The sequence below is a fragment of the Emys orbicularis genome, chromosome 9 (genome assembly GCF_028017835.1).
Source record: "Emys orbicularis isolate rEmyOrb1 chromosome 9, rEmyOrb1.hap1, whole genome shotgun sequence".
NCBI lineage: Eukaryota > Metazoa > Chordata > Testudines > Emydidae > Emys > Emys orbicularis.
Window position 1 is genome coordinate 2793651 of NC_088691.1, and position 23531 is coordinate 2817181.

At 42.2% G+C, this 23531-nt stretch overlaps 1 protein-coding gene across 4 annotated transcripts in view; it reads right to left on the reverse strand.

Annotated features, from left to right (window-relative positions):
* KLHL13 (kelch like family member 13) overlaps positions 1-23531 on the reverse strand; it is a 122249-nt gene that overhangs the window by 22803 nt on the left and 75915 nt on the right. For all 4 annotated transcript variants that reach the window (XM_065410792.1, XM_065410795.1, XM_065410794.1 and 1 more), the window contains 2 exons: positions 14831-14963; positions 14353-14549 (listed from right to left, as the gene is read on the reverse strand). In XM_065410792.1, coding sequence (XP_065266864.1) covers positions 14353-14549; positions 14831-14963 — 330 coding nt within the window. The remainder of the gene's footprint in view (positions 1-14352; positions 14550-14830; positions 14964-23531) is intronic.

The following is a 23531-nucleotide window of genomic DNA, read 5'->3' on the forward strand; positions in this document are numbered from 1 at the left end:
TTGTTGTTTTGAAGAAAGAAATAAGACTACTGGAGAACAGATGGCATATATTAATTATACATCAGATCTGCTATCATAAAATGATGATACATAGCAATTATAAGGCACTTTATCTTCAAAGTGCTCTGCAAACATCCTTATATGTTTGGAATGGGGAAAGTGTGGTAAGAGGAGAGATGCATAACTCTGTCAGAGTGAATTATGTGAACTGGGGTTTGGCCTCAAATTCCTAACACATTCCCACACTCAGACAGCTACACCATCACCCCCCTCATTAATTTTTGTTTACAATAAAGTAAGCCGTACTATTTTGTGACTATTCTCCTCCACACCTAAGCCACCCTCCATAAACAGTACCCAAAGTGCATATAATTTTTACTATGCAAGATGTTCCCTAAGAAACATTTACTTGCACATGATGGTAACCCTAAAGAAAGCAAGATGACACTAAACTGGGAGGCATGGCAGATACACTGGAGGGTAGGGATTGGATACAGAGGGACCTAGACAAATTAGAGGATTGGGCCAAAAAAAACCTGATGAGGTTCAACTAGGACAAGTGCAGAGTCCTGCACTTAGGACGGAAGAATCCTATGCACTGCTACAGACTAGGGACCAAATGGCTAGGAAGCAGTTCTGCAGAAAAGGACCTAGGGGTCACAGTGGACGAGAAGCTGGTTATGAGTCAACAGTGTGCTCTTGTTGCCAAGAAGGCTAACGGCATTTTGGGCTGTATAAGTAGGGGCATTGCCAGCAGATCGAGGAACATGATCGTTCCCCTTTATTCGACATTGGTGAGGCCTCATCTGGAGTACTGTGTCCAGTTTTGGGCCCCACACTACAAAAAGGATGTGGAAAAATTGGAAAGAGTCCAGCGGAGGGCAACAAAAATGATTAGGGGTCTGGAGCACATGACTTATGAGGAGAGGCTGAGGGAACTGGGATTGTTTAGTCTCCAGAAGAGAAGAATGAGGGGGGATTTGATAGCTGCTTTCAACTACCTGAAAGGGGGTTCCAAAGAGGATGGAGCTCAGCTGTTCTCAGTGGTGGCAGATGACAGAACAAGGAGTAATGGTTTCAAGTTGCAGTGGGGGAGGTCTAGGTTGGATATTAGGAAACACTATTTCACTAGGAGGGTGGTGAAGCACTGGAATGCGTTACCTAGGGAGGTGGTGGAATCTCCTTCCTTGGAGGTTTTTAAGGCCCGGCTTGACAAAGCCCTGGCTGGGATGATTTAGTTGGGAATTGGTCCTGCTTTGAGCAGGGGGTTGGACTAGATGACCTCCTGAGGTCCCTTCCAACCCTGATATTCTATGATTCAATAGCAGGAAAATAATAGTTAAGAATTTAGTGATCAGACAGGTTAACATGCCCCAAAGCACAGAAATGTCTACAGTTCAAAGTCTCCGGATCAAAGTTAACAGTAGCAAAACCAGAAAGTTTTTGAAAGAAACACTGCCTGTTTCTCCAATGCTACACATTTCATACAGTCAGCCTTTACTCTGAATTTTTAATTCCTTAGGCATGTTCTTTATAAAAGATTACTTGTGCACCATAACCAGGCTCTGAAGGATTAGATTTTTGTGGGTACATATTGATAAATATTGATTTTACCATACACACAAAAACTGTTGAGGGAAATATTTTTGTCAATCAAAATTTACAAAGAAGCAAAGAAAGAAAATGCTGCTTGAAAACGTATTAGGGTTTGATTTAAGGATATGTAGTGTATATTTTGACATGTGATGTAGACAGTTTGTGTTTTAACAGTTACAAAGCTTTAGCTTTTTGAATCTCTGCTGTCATTAAATAATTCTCTCACCCCCATTGCCTGACTCCTCATAATTCTGTGCAACTGTGAATATTTAAATAGATAAAAATCTAAAAAAAAAATCTTTAAAATAAACATCTGTCAAAATTATCAAAAAATAAAAATTGAATTCAGTCAAGCCTAACCATCACTAATGTATAGAAAACTGAATTGTAAAGCTTAGTTTCAATAATGAGTATGTGGTGTATTGGAAGACACAGCACACATCTACACAGCAATTAGACTATGCTTGCACTATGCCAGCTGGTTTGCCCTGGCGGGGCTCAGGCTGCGGTGCTGTTCCATTGCTGTGAACATTTCTGGGCTCAGGCTGGAGCCCAATCTCTAGGACCTGGTGAGGGGAATCTCACTATATTTGTTTTTTTCTTAAAGCCCCAGTTCGGAGAGTCACAAGAATGTCAATTTTTTTTTTTAAGTAAGTTTTTACCTTTGTGGTCAGGGGAAAAAGCTGGACAACATCACTTGAGTGTAGCCTAAAGACCCAGAGACCAGAAAACAAAGAAAAAGAACCCAAACATATTTGATAATTGGAGTCTGACTCAGGATTGTTGAATGATTGGGACTAGCAGTACTGCAATGCCCATTAGAAATCGCAGAACATTTGGGTTTTTTCAAAGATCTTGTCCAGGGAAATAGCAGAAGGTTTTAAGTTAGAAATGTGAGCTGCCCATTTGTTTGGGTTCACCACGTGGGATCTTATCAGTATCATGTGCATGTCATTCCTGAGTGTGGTACTGCCCCTTCAACATTTGATCAATTTACAAATCAGCAAACTGTAGTGGTGACGACGGTTTTTCTTCACCAGGAACAGGGCCTAAGAACACTAACCCATTTTACACAGGCCACTGGAGAACTACCAGATGATAATCTTCATTCACAGATGGCCTGCAATGCCCTCAAACAAGTGAGAGGTGAAAGGTTCCATATTCCATTATTAATCTTCTGTAAAACCAAGCCCTGTAATTATTATTTTTTTTTAAACTAGAACATTAACAGGTGGCAGGCTAACAGGATTTATACAGTAAAATGCCATACATCATATACTCATTGAATTGAATATCTAATACATTGTCGTTTTGTTTACCTGGAGCATCTGCAGGGACAGAGCCCCTCAGCTCCCTGTAGACGCAGTTCGCCGTTCCCAGCCAATGGGAGCTGCGGGAAGTGACGCGCCACTTCCCACAGCTCCCATTGGCTGGGAACGGCAAACCACAGACACTGGGAGCTGAGGGGCTCCATGCCTGTGAACGCTCCAGGTAAACAAAACGTCCAGGCCCGCTAGTGGCTTACCCTAACGGGCCAGGAGCCCAAGTTTGCCAACCCCTGAAATATAGGTCAGTTTATGAAAGGGTCATACAGTTTTTGCTATTTTTAGCAAAACCATCTTGGGGGGTCGGCTTATAAACGAACGGGGCAATGAACGAGTATATACGGTACATATCGAGGTACATGCTAAAACACAGCTATCCAATGAGAGAACTTGCATGCAAATAGAAAGACGTAGGATTACTTCCAAAGGACAGACAGAAAATGGTGTTATGGAAGTGGTCCAGGAAGCCCTTGCTTTCAGTCAAATGCAGGGCAAAAGAGGTACAGGTAGGTATCCAGGGAGTTTATGTTGAACTGAAACATGCAGACAGAGTAGAGTGCATGCCTGTTAGAAAGTTTTGACATGTAGATTTTTAAAAATTTGTTTTTAAACTAGAAGGTTTAAATCTTGTTTCTGTTTGATCTAATTAATATCCATAATGCACTTGCCACCTTTAGTTGTGAATTTTACAATTCCTGTTTGACTCATCCATTTTGTATATTGCTACTGTTTGTATGATACTCTGCTAAACACTATCTGCAGATCTCAAAATAGACCATCTCAAATCTATTCTGCAAAATATTTACTCTTTAAATTTAAATAGTTTTAATGGTTTAATTGATTACTTGGTCTAAATCTGATCTATTGCAACTTTATTGTGCATAATCCTTTTAAGCATTATGATCAGTTATTCCCAAGGTGCATTAATGGGGTTGTGTCCTGTTCTGTGCTTGTCTTGATTAATAAATTAATTTCCTTTAACTTCAATTTTGATTAAAATGTTAAATAATTTCTTGAAAGCTACCTTTCCACTAGCCCTATTAGTAATTTGTGATTGGTTTTATTGAGCACTGAGACAGCTACCAGGCTATATTATATTGTATACACTAATCCTAGTTTGATTTAGTTATTCCCTTTTTAAAAATATATAAAATATACTTGGTTTTCATCTGGAAAAAACCCTGACAAACAGCAGGGTGTTTAATAATCACTTGCACTGAAATGTTCAAAAATTGGACAAGATAAAGTACGCAGATACAATCTTCTCCAAATACTGCTTAGACACAGAGCAATGTACTTTACAGAATTTCATTTACATGATAATTTAAGTTCCTTTCAATTGTTATGGCTTATGTTGTAACAGCTATGGTATACACAGAAGCTGCTTCTATTGTATGGAACCCAAGAATGAAAGGGCTCATTAACAGGCAATGGAATATCTCAACCACTATTACTAGCCCCAAAAGTGCTCCCATTGAAATGAATGGCAAAGCTTGAGGACTTAAAGGAACAACCTAAGGCAAAATGTAAGATTTCTCTTACAAAAAAGCTTATGAAATATTTGAACAGCAAAGACATTTTATACACAGACAGAGAGAGGCTATAATTGGACAAACATTAGCAACTCTACCAGAAGGAGCGGAGGGAGACTTCATTCCAAGTAAGCATTCTTTACACTTTGGATGTTTTTGCCTACACTGCAAAAAACAGTTCAGGTTGATTCATGCAACAAATTAACCCCCAAAATCTAAAACTTTCAGTTAAAAGGAGCACATCAAGGGAGCAACCAGCTAGAGCAGTGGTTCTCAACCAGGGGACCGGGGCCCCTTGGGGGGCCGCAAGCAGGTTTCAGGGGGGCCACCAAGCAGGGCCAGCGTTAGATTTCCTGGGGCCCAAGGCAGAAAGCTGAAGCTCCACCACATGGGGCTGAAGGCCCTGAAACTGAAGCCAAAGCCTGAGCAACTGAGCTTTGTGGGGTCCCTGGTGGCATGGGGCCCGGGCAGTTGCCCTGCTAGCTACCCTTTAATGCCGGCCCTAGGTTTTATAGGAAAGTGTGGGCCCCTTACTGAATGAGGGAGGCAACCTAGTGACCGAGGATGTGGAAAAAGCTAATGTACATGAACAAGGTCAGCACCCAGACAACTGCACTGGGCAGCACAGCATGGGGAGGAGGTGACCAGCCTTCTGTGGAGAAAGAAGTGGTTCAGGACTATTTAGAAAAGCTGGACGAGCACAAGTCCATGGGGCCGGATACCCTACATCTGAGGGTGCTAAAGGAGTTGGCGGATGTGATTGCGGAGCCATTTGCCATTATCTTTGAAAACTCATGGAGATCAGGGGAGGTCCCGGATGACTGGAAAAAGGCTAATGTAGTGCCCATCTTTAAAAAAGGGAAGGAGGAGGATCCAGGGAACTACAGGCCAGTCAGCCTCACCTCAGTCCCTGGAAAAATCATGGAGCAGGTCCTCAAGGCATCAATTCTGATGCGCTTAGAGGAGAGGAAAGTGATCAGGAACAGTCAGCATGGATTCACCAAGGACAAGTCATGCCTGACTAACCTAATTGCCTTCTATGATGAGATAACTGGCTCTGTGGATGAGGGGAAAGCAGTGGACGTGTTATTCCTTGACTTTAGCAAAGCTTTTGATACGGTCTCCCACAGTATTCTTGCTGGCAAGTTAAAGAAGTATGGACTGGATGAATGGACTATAAGGTGGATAGAAAGCTGGCTAGATCGTCTGGCTCAATGGGTAGTGATCAATGGCTCCATGTCTAGTCGGCAGCTGGTATCAAGCGGAGTGCCCCAAGGGTCGGTCCTGGAGCCGGTTTTGTTCAGTATCTTCATTAATGATCTGAAGGATGGTGTCGACTACACCCTCAGCAAGTTTGCAGGTGACACTAAACTGGGAGGAGTGGTAGATACGCTGGAGGGTAGGGATAGGATACAGAGGGACCTAGACAAATTAGAGGATTGGGCCAAAATAAATCTGATGAGGTTCAACAAGGACAAGTGCAGAGTCCTGCACTTAGGACAGAAGAATCCCACGTACTGCTACAAACTAGGGACCGAATGGCTAGGCTTCAGTTCTGCAGAAAAGGACCTAGGGGTTACAGTGGACAAGAAGCTGGATATGAGTCTACAGTGTGCCCTTGTTGCCAAGAAGGCTAACGGCATTTTGGGCTGTATAAGTAGGGGCATTACCAGCAGATCGAAGGACGTGATCATTCCCCTCTATTTGGCATTGGTGAGGCCTCATCTGGAGTACTGTGTCCAGTTTTGGGCCCCACACTACAAAAAGGATGTGGAAAAATTGGAAAGAGTCCAGCGGAGGGCAACAAAAATGATTAGGGGTCTGGAGCACATGACTTATGAGGAGAGGCTGAGGGAACCGGGATTGTTTATTCTGCAGAAGAGAAAAATGAGGGGGGATTTGATAGCTGCTTTCAACTACCTGAAAGGGGGTTCCAAAGAGGATGGATCTAGACTGTTCTCAGTGGTACCAGATGACAGAACAAGGAGTAATGGTCTCAAGTTGCAGTGGGGGAGGTTTAGGTTGGATATTAGGAAACACTACTTCACTAGGAGGGTGGTGAAGCACTGGAATGGGTTACCTAGGGAGGTGGTGGAATCTCCTTCCTTAGAGGTTTTTAAGGTCAGGCTTGACAAAGCCCTGGCTGGGATGATTTAGTTGGGGATGGTCCTGCTTTGAGCAGGGGGTTGGACTAGATAACCTCCTGAGGTCTCTTCCAACGCTGATATTCTATTATTCTATATGCAGAAAAACACAGTTGTTGTGGCAGCGGTGGGCCATGGAGTTTTTATAGTATGGGGGAAGGGGGGCTCAGAGAGAAAAAGGTTGAGAACCCCTGAGCTAGATAGCTGCAACATATTATTGAGAAGAGTGGTAAAAAACACCTTTTTCCTGTTAAAGTGAACGGATGGCAGAGAGCTCCAGAGAAAATTATTGCAAGTAAAACAAAAGAATCAAAGAAATAAGTAACTGACTATAGCAATCCCGAAAACCTAATGAAAAACTTAGCTGACTATCGGAAATTGGGAAAGGAACAACAGAACACAAAGTCTGAGGAGATCATAGGACAATGACTCTGCAGCCACAACTTGCACAGAAAACCTTAATTCCTCACTGCTGAACTTGGGAGCAAAATCTTCAGATTGCTTTTCCTCCCAGTTTTTTGCCTGGCTTCCCATATAGAGAAGTTCAGAACTTAGATGTCTTTCACAAACTAGGTGTTCAGGCCAGCTCAGAAATTGGACTGACTCACCTTCACCCTCACAGAACTTATGGCTGGGTGGATCCAGAAGGCAAGTTAGAGGGGCACTTCTCGCTGAGCTACCAGCCTCAGGAACCCAGGATTTTTAGTGTGAAGCTTCTTAAGCAATTGCACAATGGCTAGATCCCACACTCCCACCAAACCACCCAACATGCTTGTCATGCTTCGTACAGCTTCAGCCTTCCTCACCAAGCATTCTAGTTGTCATGGGAAGGTACGCTCTTAAGTAGCTTCCTGAGACCTCCATCGTTTGAAAGTCATTACAGCAATCCACAACATGGAGATTCTTTGAAAGGACACAACTTGACCTCAAACTCTTTCTGCTATGACAAGTCTGGGAGATTTTTTTGAAAGGTTTTGTTCTTTTCAGATATAAAGCTAATGCTCACTGCATGTCGAGGAATGAAGCCTGATCTCTTCTGTAGATGCGTGTGGCTTTGGAAAGAACACAGGTAAGTGAATTGGCTGGTTCAGGTGAAACTCTGAAACTACTTGGAGGCTGAATTTAAGTTATAAGCACAATGAGACCGTCTCTCTATGGAATATAGAGAAAGGCAGATGCACCATCAGAGCTCCGAACTCACCCAGCCACCTGGCTGAGGTGATGGCTACCAGGAATGCAACCTTCATGGATAGGAGAAACATGGAAAATGAACCCAGTCGTTTGAAGGGAGGAGGCTTAGTGAGCACTGAAAGGATAAGATTTAGGTCCCATTGAAAAGTAGGTTCCCTCAGAGCAGGAAAGGTTCTGATTAGACCTTCCCAGAATCTGTTGGCCAGTGAGTAAGTGAAAATTGAATAACCCTGAGAAGGTGGGTTGTATACACTGACTGCTGCCAAGTGGATCCATAAAGAATTGATAGAAAGACCTGCTGTTTTGAAGGAAAGAAGATAGTCCAGAGTAAGTGGAATATCCACAGCTTAGGGGATATACATTTTTATTGTTCCTAGATAAATGCCTCCTCTTGGCTATGTAGCATTTTCTAGTGGAATCCTTTCTACTATTAGTAAGGATGCTTTGTACAGCTTCAGAGTACGAACATTCTAAAGTCAACACCCATCCTAAAACCACAGTCTGAGATGGAGTGATTGGGATGTTTGATTTTGCCCTTTTCCTGGGTCAGGAGATCGGAAAAAGGCTGACTGTTGATCAGAGACTGAGGTGACATGAGTAGGAGACTCAGGAACCAAAATTGTCTTGGCCAATGGGGGTGGTGAGGACGACTTGTGCCCTGTCCTGATGAATCTTCCAGAAGACCCGAGGTAGGACTGCTAAGGAAAAGAAGGCATAATTCAGATGGTTTGATCATGGAAGAAGTAGAGCATCACCCTGACAGCGACATCCTCGGGCTCTGTAGTAGAAAGAGAGCCTGAGACATAAGCCCTTGTATTAAAAGGCCTGGTATGAGGCAGGACCTGCTTACAGAATTTGGCAAGAACAGGGCTAATATTGCAAAAATACACGTTCCTAAGAAGTGCTAGTCACAGAGTGCTCACGCAAACACATCCTGATATCAAGTGGCACCAGAACATCCTAATATTAAGGATGGTACAAAAACATTAACAGGAACACATTAACCCTCCTAAAAGATAATGTCAGGATGACAGTATGTAATAAAAATGTTTTAATTGAACCAACATGTACAAAATGATGGGTGATAACTAGCGACGTCAGGGGGCAGTAACTAACTATGTCTAAGGGGCACAAGAACAAATGGATATAAACTGGCCATCAATAAGTTTAGACTTGAAATTAGACAAAGGTTTCTAACCACAGGAGGAAGAGAAGTTCTAGAACAGCCTTCCAAGGGGAGCATGGGAGCAAAAAACCTAACTTGTTTTAAGACTGAACTTGATACGTTTATGGAGGGGATGGTATGATGAGACTGCCTATAATGGCATATGACCAATCCATGCCTGCTATTAGCAAATATCCCCAATGGCCAGAAATGAGACACTAGATGGGTTCTGAGTTACTACACAGAATTTTTTCCCAGGTCTTTTTGGTGGGTCTTGCCCATATAAGCAAGGTCTAGCTCATCACCATATTTGCGGTCAGGCTGGAATTTCTCCCTGGGTCAGATTGGCAGGGACCCTGAAGAGTTTTCACTTTCCTCTGCAGCGTGGGGCCTGGGTCATTTTCTGGTTTGAACTAGAATAAGTGGTGGATTCTCTGTAACTTGAAGTCTTCAAATCAAGATCTGAGGACTTCCATAACTCAGCCAGAGGTTATGTGCCTATTACAGGAATGAGTGGGTGAGGTTCTGTGGCCTATGCTATACAGGTGGTCAGACTAGAGATCACTATGGTCCCCTTCTGGCCTTAGAATTTATGGGAGTACCCCAAGATATTTTTGGAATAAAAATATTTCTGAAAATGGAGTGAATAAAAGCAAAACTTCAAAAGTTTCTCAGACCCGTCTTGGCCAGAAAGCACGCCATAGAAGACAACAGTGTAAAACTTTTACTACAAATGCTTTAGCACAGTATTGAGCCCATCCAAAAACAGGAGGAACCCATAAAAAAACTTGAAACACTGATACCAGAATCTAACCAAACCCATGAGAGATGTGTTCTCCACCTTCAATAAAATCTATGAGAAAGTGGATAAAAAAATTCCTTTAAATTGATCCTATTTAGAATGAACAAAAACAGCCGTTTCCCTATGAAAGTATGATGAACAGCCCGATGCAGTATTCAAAAGGAGAGTTCACAGAACACAGTGAAACACAAACAAAGCAAGGACCAGATGAGCGCAAAAGCTCTTTGGCGTTGCACTGGAAGAACATGCCACCACTAAAACTCAAGTTTCTGCTAGAGAGAAACTCTGCATAAGCATTGGCAAGAATTAGGCCAACTTTATTTCTGACATTGATTTAACTGTATATTGAAATCTTATTGCAATTTAAGGTTTATTAACAGCTTCTTTGTTCAAGCATGAGTAGTTGGACAGCATATTCTTGGAGAGGAGATAAATTGGTTGAGGTAAACAGATGATGTTGGATTTAATTTAAAATGTTTAATTTTTCAGTAATCTGCCTATCTCAAATTCTTTAAGCAAGTTGGTGAATAAGATATGCCAAGATTGTAAGTGAACTAAAATTGTTTAATTGCCTGCTTTTCTTTAGTATTTTCTTTGCAGAAAAAATACTTCATTCTCACAACCCTGAGTTTTCTTGCTTGCTTAAGTCGTGGTAAGACTGTGTAATAGAGTTACACCCCTCAACTCGAGAAAACTTTTTATTGGATTTTTATTACTCCAGCCATCAATTTTACTAATTCAGAGATAAGAGTATGATAAGAGTTGGATAAGACAGCAAGATGCAAAGTGAGGGGAAAGGTCAAAGGAATCTCCCCACTTTTGCAATGTCTCCTTCATTTGAAGGATGGGTACGTCCTCCCTTCTTGTCTGAAGGCAAAATGAGAGTCCTCTACTAAGGCTGGCTATCCCTGGGAGAGAGGGAAAGGACAGAAAGGAGGACTGACCCAAACCCCGCCCCCCCTGCCCTTCTCCCCATTGGCGCTCCTCCCCAGCTTCAGAGATCAAGGTTCATATACTAACTGATTTCCCAGTTCACACTATGGAACAACCATGAACCACCCTAGGCTATATTGCAATTAGTATCATTGTTGGTACCACATTCAGTAACATATTCAATGCTGACAAAGAGTTATGCTGTAACAGTGCTTGAAAATGGCTTCAAACATATTTAAAAGCTCCAGGTAGATGGGGCCTTAACAGAAAATCTATATGTTCTCATATTCATGTAGAAGAAAAAACACTCTAAAGTCAGAGTTAATCAGCTTCTTGTGTATAAATTCCACTAGCAAATGTTTGTCAAAAATATGTCTGTTATCACAAGCAAAAGGATAGATTGAGATACTAGTGTCTTTCAGCAAGACTGAACGCTTAGCAAGTAACTGAAAGCACTATCTGATGCATGATATGGAGTATATGCTTATAAATCCTGATGGCAGGTAATGAACATCTATGGAACAGGTGGGGATTGGATTCCAAATTAGCATTCGGTTTTCAAGATTCCTGAGTAACAAAATTTAAATTTAAATTTAAATTAATGGAGATATCCCATCTCCTAGAACTGGAAGGGACCTTGAAAGGTCATCGAGTCCAGCCCCCTGCCTTCACTAGCAGGACCAATTTTTTTTTTTTTTTTTTATTTTGCCCCAGATCCCTAAGTGGCCCCCTCAAGGATTGAACTCACAACCCTGGGTTTAGCAGGCCAATGCTCAAACCACTGAGCTATCCCTCCCCCCAATGTGGAAAATGTTTTCCACAGTCCTCACTAACACACATCATAGATGAGAGGCCTCTACTATTTCAATATGCTTTTGCAGAACATTGTATTGGCAGTTCTGCTAGGGGCCTTCCTTACATATTTAAAATGGAGAACACTGAAATATGAAAAAAAACAAATGAATCCGACAACTCTCAAATATATGGTTAAAACTCAAGTGCACATGCTTAACCCTTTTGTAAAACAAGAATAACGGACTCTTGTTCACAAATGCACTGACTGCTTCTCTCCAAAAACATCCACTCTCCTTTGGTTACCAGTCACTTGAGGAAATCACATTTGCAACACTGTATCAGAGGGGTAGCCGTGTTAGTCTGAATCTGTAAAAAGCAACAGAGGGTCCTGTGGCACCTTTAAGACTAACAGAAGTATTGGGAGCATAAGCTTTCGTGGGTAAGAACCTCACTTCTTCAGATGCAAGTAATGGAAATCTCCAGAGGCAGGTATAAATCAGTGTGGAGATAACGAGGTTAGTTCAATCAGGGAGGGTGAGGTGCTCTGCTAGCAGTAGAGGTGTGAACACCAAGGGAGGAGAAACTGCTTCTGTAGTTGGATAGCCATTCACAGTCTTTGTTTAATCCTGATCTGATGGTGTCAAATTTGCAAATGAACTGGAGAGAAGTCAAATTTGCAACACTGACACCATGTCATGCCTTAGAAGACAGACTTAAATCTAATTCTGATGAATGTATCTATATTACCACTTTATCTAATACACAGTCAAAATTTGCACTACCATGCCCTATAGCTGCACAAAAAAAAGAGGTTATTTAAATTGCTTGCTTATTTTACTGAATTTACTGCTACCTAATTATATGATCAATTATTCTAGCTAGATTTCCCTAGACCCTATTTCTGTCAGTCTTGTGAAGAGCTAATGTTTCAGAAGTTGGCAACTATTGAGAAGCACTCTGAAGGAACCTGTGGAAGTCAGCCTTTGCAGTATTACCTATCTAAATGTAGTAAAATGCAAAATAATATACTCAGAATATCTTGTCCACCATACAAAAAATAAGACTACTAAACTATCAACCCAACTCCCTCACTCAACTCCTCTTGTATAAGAGATGTCGTGAGAGTTCTGGCAGGGAATTATTTAACAAATAATAATAAATAAATACACTGCTGAGTCAAGGATGGGGAAGTAAGTTCCAGAGGTGAGAATCCCTCACAGAGAACATTTTGCCTGCAGCCTCCTTTCTTATAAGCCAGAAGCTTGCCAGCCTGAGGAACTTGCTGATTGCAATTAAAGTGATCTCAACAGACAAAGAAATGTCCGCTTCAGTCCCTTTGCTTTCAATGGTCTCATATTTACTAGGAAAAGAGATTTGTTCTTCACGTGTTAGGTAACAGGGTAAAATCCTAGCATAGACAAGTTACAGTTTTAACACATTTGTTGAGGTAAAGCCCTAGTAGGGAACATAGGATCTATCTTGACCAGCTGAGTGTTAAAGCTACAACTTGTTTTATCCACATTGGGGTTTTTACACACGTTAATGTGTGAGCTAACAAGTGTTAAAAACAAACTTTTTTTCCTAGTGTGGACATGGCCAATGGATTTTCCAAGACACCTCATTTTTCCACCTGTAGACATATTGCTACACTGAAGAAAAGTGTTTAAAACTGTGGTCACTTGTCATGGTCAATTCTAGTATCCTTCCCACTCCTGGGGTTTTAAATGCTCCTGTCTGTCTATGTAAACTGGGCACTAAGTAGTGCTGTAAAATGTGTGAGTTGTTCAATTATTGTAAAAACACCACATACTCCTAGTGCAGACAAACCCTTTTATGCTCTCTTTCAGGTCACAACTAAGTGATGGGAAAACCTCCAGAGATTCAGAAGTTAAGTCTCTCCAGATCTATTATTGTGTATACTTGCACAGATCTCCCCCATCTTGTGATACTGTGATTTTATTTTAAAAAACTGTTCAACCAAATGAGAGCAGTGGGATAACTTTGCTAAGCGCTACATCTACAGAGCATATATATGGTCTACATTTTATATTAAAAAAAACCATAAAAATGATCCTCTGATTAGTTAATGGGCAGAGAACAGACTATTAACTCACTGAGTTCTGTCCCTTACAAAACCTATTATTGAAGTCACTATGGTGAAATACTTAAGTATATATTCAAGGTAAAAGTTTTTTCTTTTAGTGTACTGCAGAAATATACAATGGTCACCATTAAAATCCTTATAATTACCTTCTCACGTAACTAACATTACTGTAGCATCCCCTACATATTCCTTGTATTCGGGTATACTGCACTTTGTTTAAAGAACATTATTCTAACCTCATCAACTCAAAGATAACACCGTAAAGATTTCAGTGACAACCACTGTAATTATGTGCTTCGTATCCCCCATAAGAAAATGTTATATACAAAACATGTAAGTATAAAAAGAATATGACAAATAATTCATTGTACAATAATGACTATGTTACTATTAATTCACCAAGTAACTTTCTTATGATATGTTATAAAAAACGAGCATCAGTGAGAGAAATCCAGTAACCAACTAATGAATGATGATTATTGTTTACTGGAATATAATTTTCTAGTTCATGCAGTAAAATTAGAAATTGCAACAAGGTCTTACATTTTTTAATGTGCCATGATTTTTAAATCACAAGCTTAGTGTGATTGGTACAGTAAATAAGATTCAATTTTATGGTTCCTTTGAAGCTAGAGGAACTTACTGTATGCGAACCCAATTTATCCAGTGTCATGCTTAAATCCTCGCCTATGGATATTACACAATCACTGTGCTTTTTTAAAAAAAGTCAAAACATGAAACTAATGTCAAATCAAAATACCTTACCCCAGAGATCAGAAACACTTTACAGAAGTCCAAAACAGGTAAAATCTGCAAAAAACTGGCTGCTTCTAGAGTGTCCTGAAGGTTGTCCATGTTAAGAGAAAGTTTTGCAGTGTAAATGAAATCAATAATCTTCTTCAGACCTATTTTGTTCACACCATGAAGCTTAATGCACATTAAATCTTGTTCCTTCATTCCACCTAAGAAATTAGATAAATTAAAATGAGTTCTTCAATTACATTTGAAAGAGTTCACTCTAATAATATACGTATTCTTACACAATTAAAAAGCTAATTTAATTCATTTGAACTTTAATTTCAATTAAATGAAAAGATTTTGATTATGATCAGGATAGTAATATTATGTGGAAGAAAGTGTTTGATCTAGTATGTATATTAGACATTTATTAGTGTATCTGACACAGAAGACACGTTTAAAACAGCTCAAGAGTCCAAATTTAGTACAGAAACAAAAGCACTACCTGTGAACATAGCCTTGAAGTAATCACTAGCTGATGCCATCATAGCTCGGTGAACGGGAAATACTTCATCACCATCGCCTGGTACTAGCGTCACATCGCAAAGTAAACCTTCTATTCGCAGCTGGTCAAAACCCTAAAACAAGATCACAACTTGAACTGCTCAGTCATCTGAAGCGGAAAGTAAAAGTTTGTTTGGATTTTTTTAAGGGAAGTTATTTATTTACTTTAAGATTGTCTACACTCTTGGACAATTGCTTGAAACTGAAGTCTGAGTAGTGATTGTCCATACTATAACCATCACGTGCTCAGACTTTAAAGTCTAATCAAATAATTCAAAAACTTAAATCAAATAGAACAATTCAATTAGTCTCCATGAGTGACTACGGAGTGCAAAGTACAGTCTGACTCATGTGTTCTTAATCATAAAACAAAGATCGATTTGTTCAGAAAGGGCATGTTTTTTGTCCACTTATTCTCCAGATGTAAATGGTTTCAAGTAGGAATTGACATTTGCCCATTTGGATCAGCATCACTTCTCAGAAAAATTTACCATGTGCAGGACACATTTAAGTTCCATACTACTCCTTCAAAGTACTCTGCAACCTGGAAGGTTGAATGATATTGGGACTTAAAGGAAGGGTGTCACTTAACTACAACTTTTGTCAATTTTATTACCAATTTTAACTATGTAAAACCTCCCAGAAGGCTCCTGTTGTATTAGTATTTCTCATGTCGTTTGCTTCTCCAGAGAAGTCTGTGGGGGGCAAACTACAACTACCTGGGTCTCAGATAACAATGGCACCTTAAAAGAAAGGTTTGCATAGAGTGGAAAAAGTCTATTTCGGGAATATTTAAAGATCAATAAAAATAATGGCACCTTTCATGCATTACAAGAATGTGGGAAGGACTTAGATCAATTTCATTTAGTCATATGTCACCTAACCCATCAATACTGATAAGGTCGAAAGGGGTTGGGGGAGGGAAAGGATGCAAATAGCCTTACAGATAACACTTGAGAGTCTCCGCTCCAAATTCCAGAATTTATTTATTATTTTTATTAAAAAAGAAGCCAGGACTTTAAAGCTGTGGTGAACATAAATACAGAGATGAAAACTCAGATTTGTCCTAAAGAAAGAACACAATGGGAATACAGAAAAGAACCAGAGGAAAGCATAAATATGGGCATAGTTAAATTCAGTGTAATCCTTCATAACATTATTCTAACATTCAACATATTGACAGAGCCCTGTTCTGAACCCAGCTCAGATATACGATAACCCAAGATATGAAGACAACCTCTTGCTTTGAACCAAAATTTACGGCTACAATCATAACCAAAGTGGCTAGTCAGTGCCCTGCAAACCTGATTACCACTGCAGTAAGACACCCACGGCTGACCTGTGCCAAATGACTCGGCTCGTGGGGCTCAGGCTATGGGGCTGTTTAATTGCGGTGTAGACATTCTGGCTCAGGCTGCAGCCTGAGCTCTGGGACCTTCCCACCTTGCACAGTCCTGGAGCTTGGGCTCCAGCCCAAGCCCAGGCATATACACTGCAATTAAACAGCCCTGCAGCCCGAGCCAGCAGGCATGGGCCAGCCACAGGTTTTTAAATTGCAGTGTAGACATATCCTAAGAGAGCAGTGAATTTCTCTATATTGAGCCTTTGGGCTGTATGGAAATATGGGAGTCTTCCTGCCTTCTCTGCTGTCCTTCCCATCATATCCAGGCAAACCAGAGTGTGATCCAAGGACAGGACAAAATATTTTGCACCTGACTGGAGTTTAATTTTTTGACAATGACATAGCATTTTGACAATGATCTAATACAATTATATAAAATAATCCATCTATTAATTTTTAGCCAAGTACCAGAATGAAGCATTTCAGTAATCAAATGACCTTCAACTGGCGCAGTTTTACCAGGCCTTCTGAAACTAGTCCTTGCAAAAAAAGGAGGCACCCTACTAGTTCTCCAATTTATATTGCAAGAATAGGTGTTAAGACTTTGCAGAAAAATTATTCTTTTACAATTGGAATCTGAAGGCAATGAGCTGTGTTCAATACGTCTATTGGCCAGTGTTATTTGCTGCTATACTAGCTGCCATGCTGAAAGCTGAAGCAAAAATATCTCTGCTGCAGTACTGATGATTGGAGTCACTTTCTAAGAAACTATGAACTGAACAGACAGCAACCTGCCACCAATTTTTTTTGCTTCTGTGAAAGCCCCTTTAAGCACAGAATCTACTGTATATACATGAAAATAACAGGAGTACTTGTGGCACCTTAGAGACTAACAAATTTATTAGAGCATAAGCTTTCGTGGGCTACAACCCACTTCTTCGGATGCATATGCATATGCATCCGAAGAAGTGGGTTGTAGCCCACGAAAGCTTATGCTCTAATAAATTTGTTAGTCTCTAAGGTGCCACAAGTACTCCTGTTATTTTTGCGGATACAGACTAACACGGCTGCTACTCTGAAACCTGTATATACATGGGGATCCTTGTAGCCTGAGCATATACTATCCTGTGGGATGGTAATCAATTTACCCATGCAGTAACCTGGCTTCTGCCTTGAGGGAAATCTTTCCATAAAGTTAACTCCAGCTTTGTAAAGGCTCCATAGAGAGGCCATTTCCAATCATACAGAAAAAGAGACTTAGTGATAGTTCCCAGCGAGGTAAGAGGTGCACTATAAACACTGTGGGTACCTGAGGAAAAAATTAGAAAAGTTTGACCTGTCCTAAGATTTGAAGATGAAAGAATACCAAGCAGAGGCCCAGGCGTTCGAAACTGAGACACTACTGGTGCTTTCAAAACTAAAATAAGAAAAAAAAGTTCTGCCTTGTTTTTGTCTGAAAACCCATTGTGATCCACTTAAGCTATACTGGTAGCAAGTCCTAAAATAAATCGTAATTATTTAGGGAATCCTCACCCTATACAAGAAAACACACAGCACTTCTGTGTAAAGTTCTAGTAGGAGATAGCAAAGGATTGTATGGGTTGTAGGCTTGAATCCATAGGATATGGAAGAATTCTAGTGATGCCTACACGATTCAAGCAGAAACTAGAACACAAAGGAACTTTTCTGAAGTGTATAATGTTTTAAAGCTTCGTGAGCTTCTGTGAGAGGATTACATTTTTATCTGCCAGAAGAGAGCAACACCATGTGACAGTATCCCAGAGTGCCTTAGTTTGGTTGCTCCAACAGAAAAAGAGCACTTAGTTCAGGGTGGGCCAGAAGACCATTTTTAGAAAATTATCACCAGCAGAATACAAAGCTCCCACCAGACAATTTCCCCTCATGGAAACAGATGCAACAGAGAATATACCAGGAGTTGCTCAACAGATACATTTTGTTTAATCCAGCTGCACCTTTTAGCAGATCTATAAACTTTACTTCTGACTAATAGTAACTGTAGAGAAAAACTGATCAAATTAAAAAATGTTCCTCTGCTTAAAAATTAGTATCTGCACAGGTTTTGTATATATTACAAACTTGTAATATTCTGAAGAAAAAATGGCTCAAAGTGTTTCAAAATGTTGTTAGAGAACTATATGAAAATACTGTACTCAGATCCTAAAAAGTGAGAGCTAAAGGCTTCCTAGTTTCTCTGTTGAGTGATGTCACAGCTATTGTAACAAGGAAAAAAAATAGGGTTTTGAATGGGATGGGTCTTTCATCAACCTTTGTGGGGTAGGGCAGAGGGTGGAGGTGAAAGACCATCTTCCAGATAGAGCTAGTGGCAATTCAGGGCACATTTTACCCCTTCTCTAGTAGGTTTTAGAATACCTCAGCTCTCTTAATGATAGCATCTGACTCAATCAAACATACACCTCTGGCACTGCTAGCTCTCTCATGCAGTAACTTGGAACTCCCAAGTATCAGAGGGGTAGCCGTGTTAGTCTGAATCTGTAAAAAGCAACAGAGGGTCCTGTGGCACCTTTAAGACTAACAGAAGTATTGGAGCATAAGCTTTCGTGGGTGAATGCCCACTTCCATCAGACGCAAGTAATGGAAATTTCCAGAGGCAGGTATAAATCAGTATGGAGATAACGAGGTTAGTTCAATCAGGGAGGGTGAGGTGCTCTGCTAGCAGTTGAGGTGTGAACACCAAGGGAGGAGAAACTGCTTCTGTAGTTGGATAGCCATTCATAGTCTTTGTTTAATCCTGATCTGATGGTGTCAAATTTGCAAATGAACTGGAGCTCAGCAGTTTCTCTTTGGAGTCTGGTCCTGAAGTTTTTTTGCTGTAAGATGGCTACCTTAACATCTGCTATTGTGTGGCCAGGGAGGTTGAAGTGTTCTCCTACAGGTTTTTGTATATTGCCATTCCTGATATCTGTCTTGTGTCCATTTATCCTCTTGCGTAGTGACTGTCCAGTTTGGCCAATGTACATAGCAGAGGGGCATTGCTGGCACATGATGGCATATATAACATTGGTGGACGTGCAGGTGAATGAGCCGGTGATGTTGTAGCTGATCTGGTTAGGTCCTGTGATGGTGTTGCTGGTGTAGATATGTGGGCAGAGTTGGCATCGAGGTTTGTTGCATGGGTTGGTTCCTGAGTTAGAGTTGTTATGGTGCGGTGCGTGGTTGCTGGTGAGAATATGCTTAAGGTTGGCGGGTTGTCTGTGGGCGAGGACTGGCCTGCCTCCCAAGGTCTGTGAAAGTGAGGGATCATTGTCCAGGATGGGTTGTAGATCACTGATGATGCGTTGGAGAGGTTTAAGCTGAGGACTGTAGGTGATGGCCAGTGGAGTTCTGTTGGTTATCTCCATACCGATTTATACCTGCCTCTGGAAATTTCCATTACTTGTGTCTGATGAAGTGGGCATTCACCCACGAAAGCTTATGCTCCAATACTTCTGTTAGCCTTAAAGGTGCCACAGGACCCTCTGTTGCTTGGAACTCCCAGTCTCACTGACCCCAACTGGTTCTAGGATTCAAAGCCCCTCATTCCAATGGCTGGAACAATTGGGGTGTAATTCTCTTATCTGTAGCTATGTCTCTGTGCTGCAGGGGTATAAACAGAAATCTGCTGGTAATGAGAACATTTTTCAAGTTATATATGTTGAGCTATAGTTCTCAACAGGCTTTTGAAACCAATGAAGTATATAACTAATCTAGGTTTCAGAGTAGCAGCCGTGTTAGTCTGTATCCGCAAAAATAACAGGAGTACTTGTCTCTAAGGTGCCACAAGTACTCCTGTTATTATAACTAATCTACTCTCTTCTTTTTCAGGTTTAATAATTCTGGGGATATTTTAAATAAAGTCTTGGAACAGCGATGGGAGGTTCTCTTATTGCAAGTACTTGTATAGTTCTATAAAGCAATTAGCAAGTTTAAGGGTAAATGTGCCAACTGGTTTACATAAGCAAACAAATATTTGTAATAAAATAATCTTACATTTCAAGGTCTGTTTGCTTTAGATAGAAAGTATAGGAAACTGACAAGGTGAGGCCACCACTTTAGTTCACTTTAATTAAAATGGAAAAGACACGTGAGAAAATTCAAAGTGAATGCTAAAGCTCAATGATGCTGTTTTGCTGGGCAAGCGGAAGGTCTCAGATCAAAAATAAGACTGAAACACCTACATACAATAGGATGAGAAAACCACAAGGGTGAATGTTTAAAGTGCAGTTCTGCTTTGAAAACTTATGCTTCAAAAACTGCACTATGGAATTCCAAGTGTGTCTCATTTTTTCCATTTCACATGTGCCCAGTTTATAAGTAAAAAGATGTTTTCCCCTGCCTGCTAGGCCCTGCAGCTGAGTTCTCTCCATTTTGTGCATCATCACTAGTGATAAAAGTTCTGTAATTCATATTAGGTCTCCATTTATACCTATGCACCTTCATTTACACAGTTACTTATTTCCTTCTAAGGCCTGGTCTACACTAGGCGTTTATGTCGAATTTAGCGCCGTTGCATCGAATTAACCCTGCACCCGTCCACACCACGAAGCTATTTAGTTCGACATAGAGGTCTCTTAAATTCGACTTCTGTACTCCTCCCCAACGAGGGGAGTAGCGGTAAATTCGAAATGGCCATATCGAATTAGGCTAGGTGTGGATGGAAATCGACACTAATAGCTCCGGGAGCTATCCCACAGTGCACCACTCTGTTGACGCTCTGGACAGCAGTCCGAGCTCGGATGCTCTGACCAGCCACACAGGAAAAGCCCCGGGAAAATTTGAATTCCTTTTCCTGTCTGGGCAGTTTGAATCTCATTTCCTGTTTGGACATCGTGGCGAGCTCAGCAGCACTGGCAACGATGCAGAGCTCTCCAGCAGAGATGGCCGTGCAATCTAATAGAAAGAGGGCCCCAGCATGGACTGATCGGGAAGTCTTGGATCTGATCGCTGTGTGGGGCGATGAGTCCGTGCTTTCCGAGCTGCGCTCCAAAAGACGGAATGCAAAGATCTACGAGAAGATCTCTAAAGCCATGGCAGAGAGAGGATACAGCCGGGATGCAACGCAGTGCCGCGTGAAAATCAAGGAGCTGAGACAAGGCTACCAGAAGACCAAAGAGGCAAACGGACGCTCCGGATCCCAGCCCCAGACATCCCGTTTCTACGAGGCACTGCATTCCATCCTAGGTGCGGCCACCACCACTACCCCACCACTGACCGTGGACTCTGAGGATGGGATATTGTCCACGGCCGGTTCCTCGGACATGTTAGCGGACGGGGAAGATGAGGAAGGAGATGAGGAGGACAAGGCAGTCGACAGCGCTTACAACGCTGATTTCCCCGACCGCCAGGATCTCTTCATCACCCTTACAGAGATCCCCTACCAACCGCCCCCAGCCGTTAACCCGGACACAGAATCAGGGGAAGGATCAAGCAGTAAGTGTTTTAAACATCTAAACATTTATTTTTAACAGAACTGGAATATTAACAACAATGGGTTTTTCATGATTAGTTTGCCCTAGGCGCTTAACGTTTCAGTCCTGGGCAGTGCAACTATTGAAAAAAAATCTAACAATGTCCGGTTTTGCATGATTGTTCTGCCCAAGCCGCTCTACTGTTTAGTCCCTGCCAGTGCAGCTACAGTAAAATGCGGTCTACATGTCCGGGGATAGCGCAGTAATCCTCCTGGGACATCTCCACGAAGCTCTCCTGGAGGTAATTGGAAAGCCTTTGCATCAGGTTCCTGGGGAGAGCGGCCTTATTGGGTCCTCGGTGGTAGGAAATGTTTCCACGCCAGGAGACAATCAAGTACTCCGGGATCATTGCCCTGCACAGCATGGCGGCATACGGCCCTGGTCTTTGCAGGCTTTCCCAAAGCATTCTTTCTTTATCACTGTCGGAGATCCTCATCAGGGTGATGTTGCTCATGGTGACCTGCTTTGAATTAGGTAGGGGAATGTTAGTATTGGGACTGCTTGCCCGTTCCTTTACAGAACTGTAACCGCCGGTTTACAGCCACGCGGTGGAGGCGGGAGAGGGGCAGCATACATGGATCTTTCCCTGGGACAGCCGCGAGGGGGTGGGACAGTGGCAGAGTTCATGCTTGCCGGATTGCTGGCAGCAGAGACTGGCATTGCTTTCAATGTGAAAGGAGGCCAGTGCTACTATTAAAGTTTTAAGCAGCCACAAGTCTACGGCTTACCATGTCTGCCTGCTTCACAAATTCCGGTGTCCTGCCCCGCTTCTCAGATCGGCAGTGCAAGACCCCAGGCACTGAATGCGAGGGCCGAAAATTCGACCTTGTCCTGAGTGCGCATGTGATAGGTGCAGTGCATGGTCTTGTTCACAGAGAAAGACTATGTTCTTTGTTCACAACTACACTTATCTTTCTGAGGAATTCACTCCCTTTTTCCCATTCCCACAGCCACATCTGCGACTGTCTCCCAACCCAGCCTGGCATCACACTCCCAGAGGCTAGCGCAGATTAGGCGGAGGAAGAAGAGGACACGGGAAGACATGTTCTCGGAACTCATGGGCTGCTCCCGAGCCCAGGCAGCCCAGCAGACCCAGTGGACGGAGAACTTGTCCCAAATGCACCGTTCACACATGGAACGGGAGGAGAGGTGGCGGCAGGAAGACCAGCAGGCGACTCAAACGCTGCTTGGACTAATGAGGGAGCAAATGGACACGCTCCGGGGCCTTGTGGATGTTCTGCAGGAACGGAGGCAGGAGGACAGAGCCCCGCTGCAGTCTATCTCTAACCGCCCTCCCCCGCCACCAAGTCCCATACCCCCCTCACCCAAAGTCCAAAGAAGGAGGGGCGGCAGAGTCCGTGAAAACTGTCACTCCACCCCTGCAGACTGCTCTACTACTAGAAGGCTCTCATTCCCCAAAATATGACAAGTCCTTTCCTTCCCGCCTCACACAAGCCCCCGTCCAAGTTTCAACCCCCCGTTTCATGTATAGTTGCTAATAAAATATACGTTTCTGTTAATTACTGTTTCCATCATGTTCTTTTGGAGGAGAGTCTGTCTGAAGGGGGGGAAGGGGGTTGGTAACTGGACAGGACAGTCACCTTTAGCAGGGTACAGAGGCGGGGGCAGGTCCAGCAGCAGGGCACATAAACAGTGCAGTGACTAGTTACCCTGGTCAGTCTGGGAGGTGGTTTTCATGTTCTGGGGGGGGGGGGGGGGGGGGTTGCTCTGTGACTTTGTGGCGGGGGAGGGCAGTTACAGATCTTATGCAGCGGTCCTTATCCTGGATCACAGAGCCACGCAGCAGGGGATCT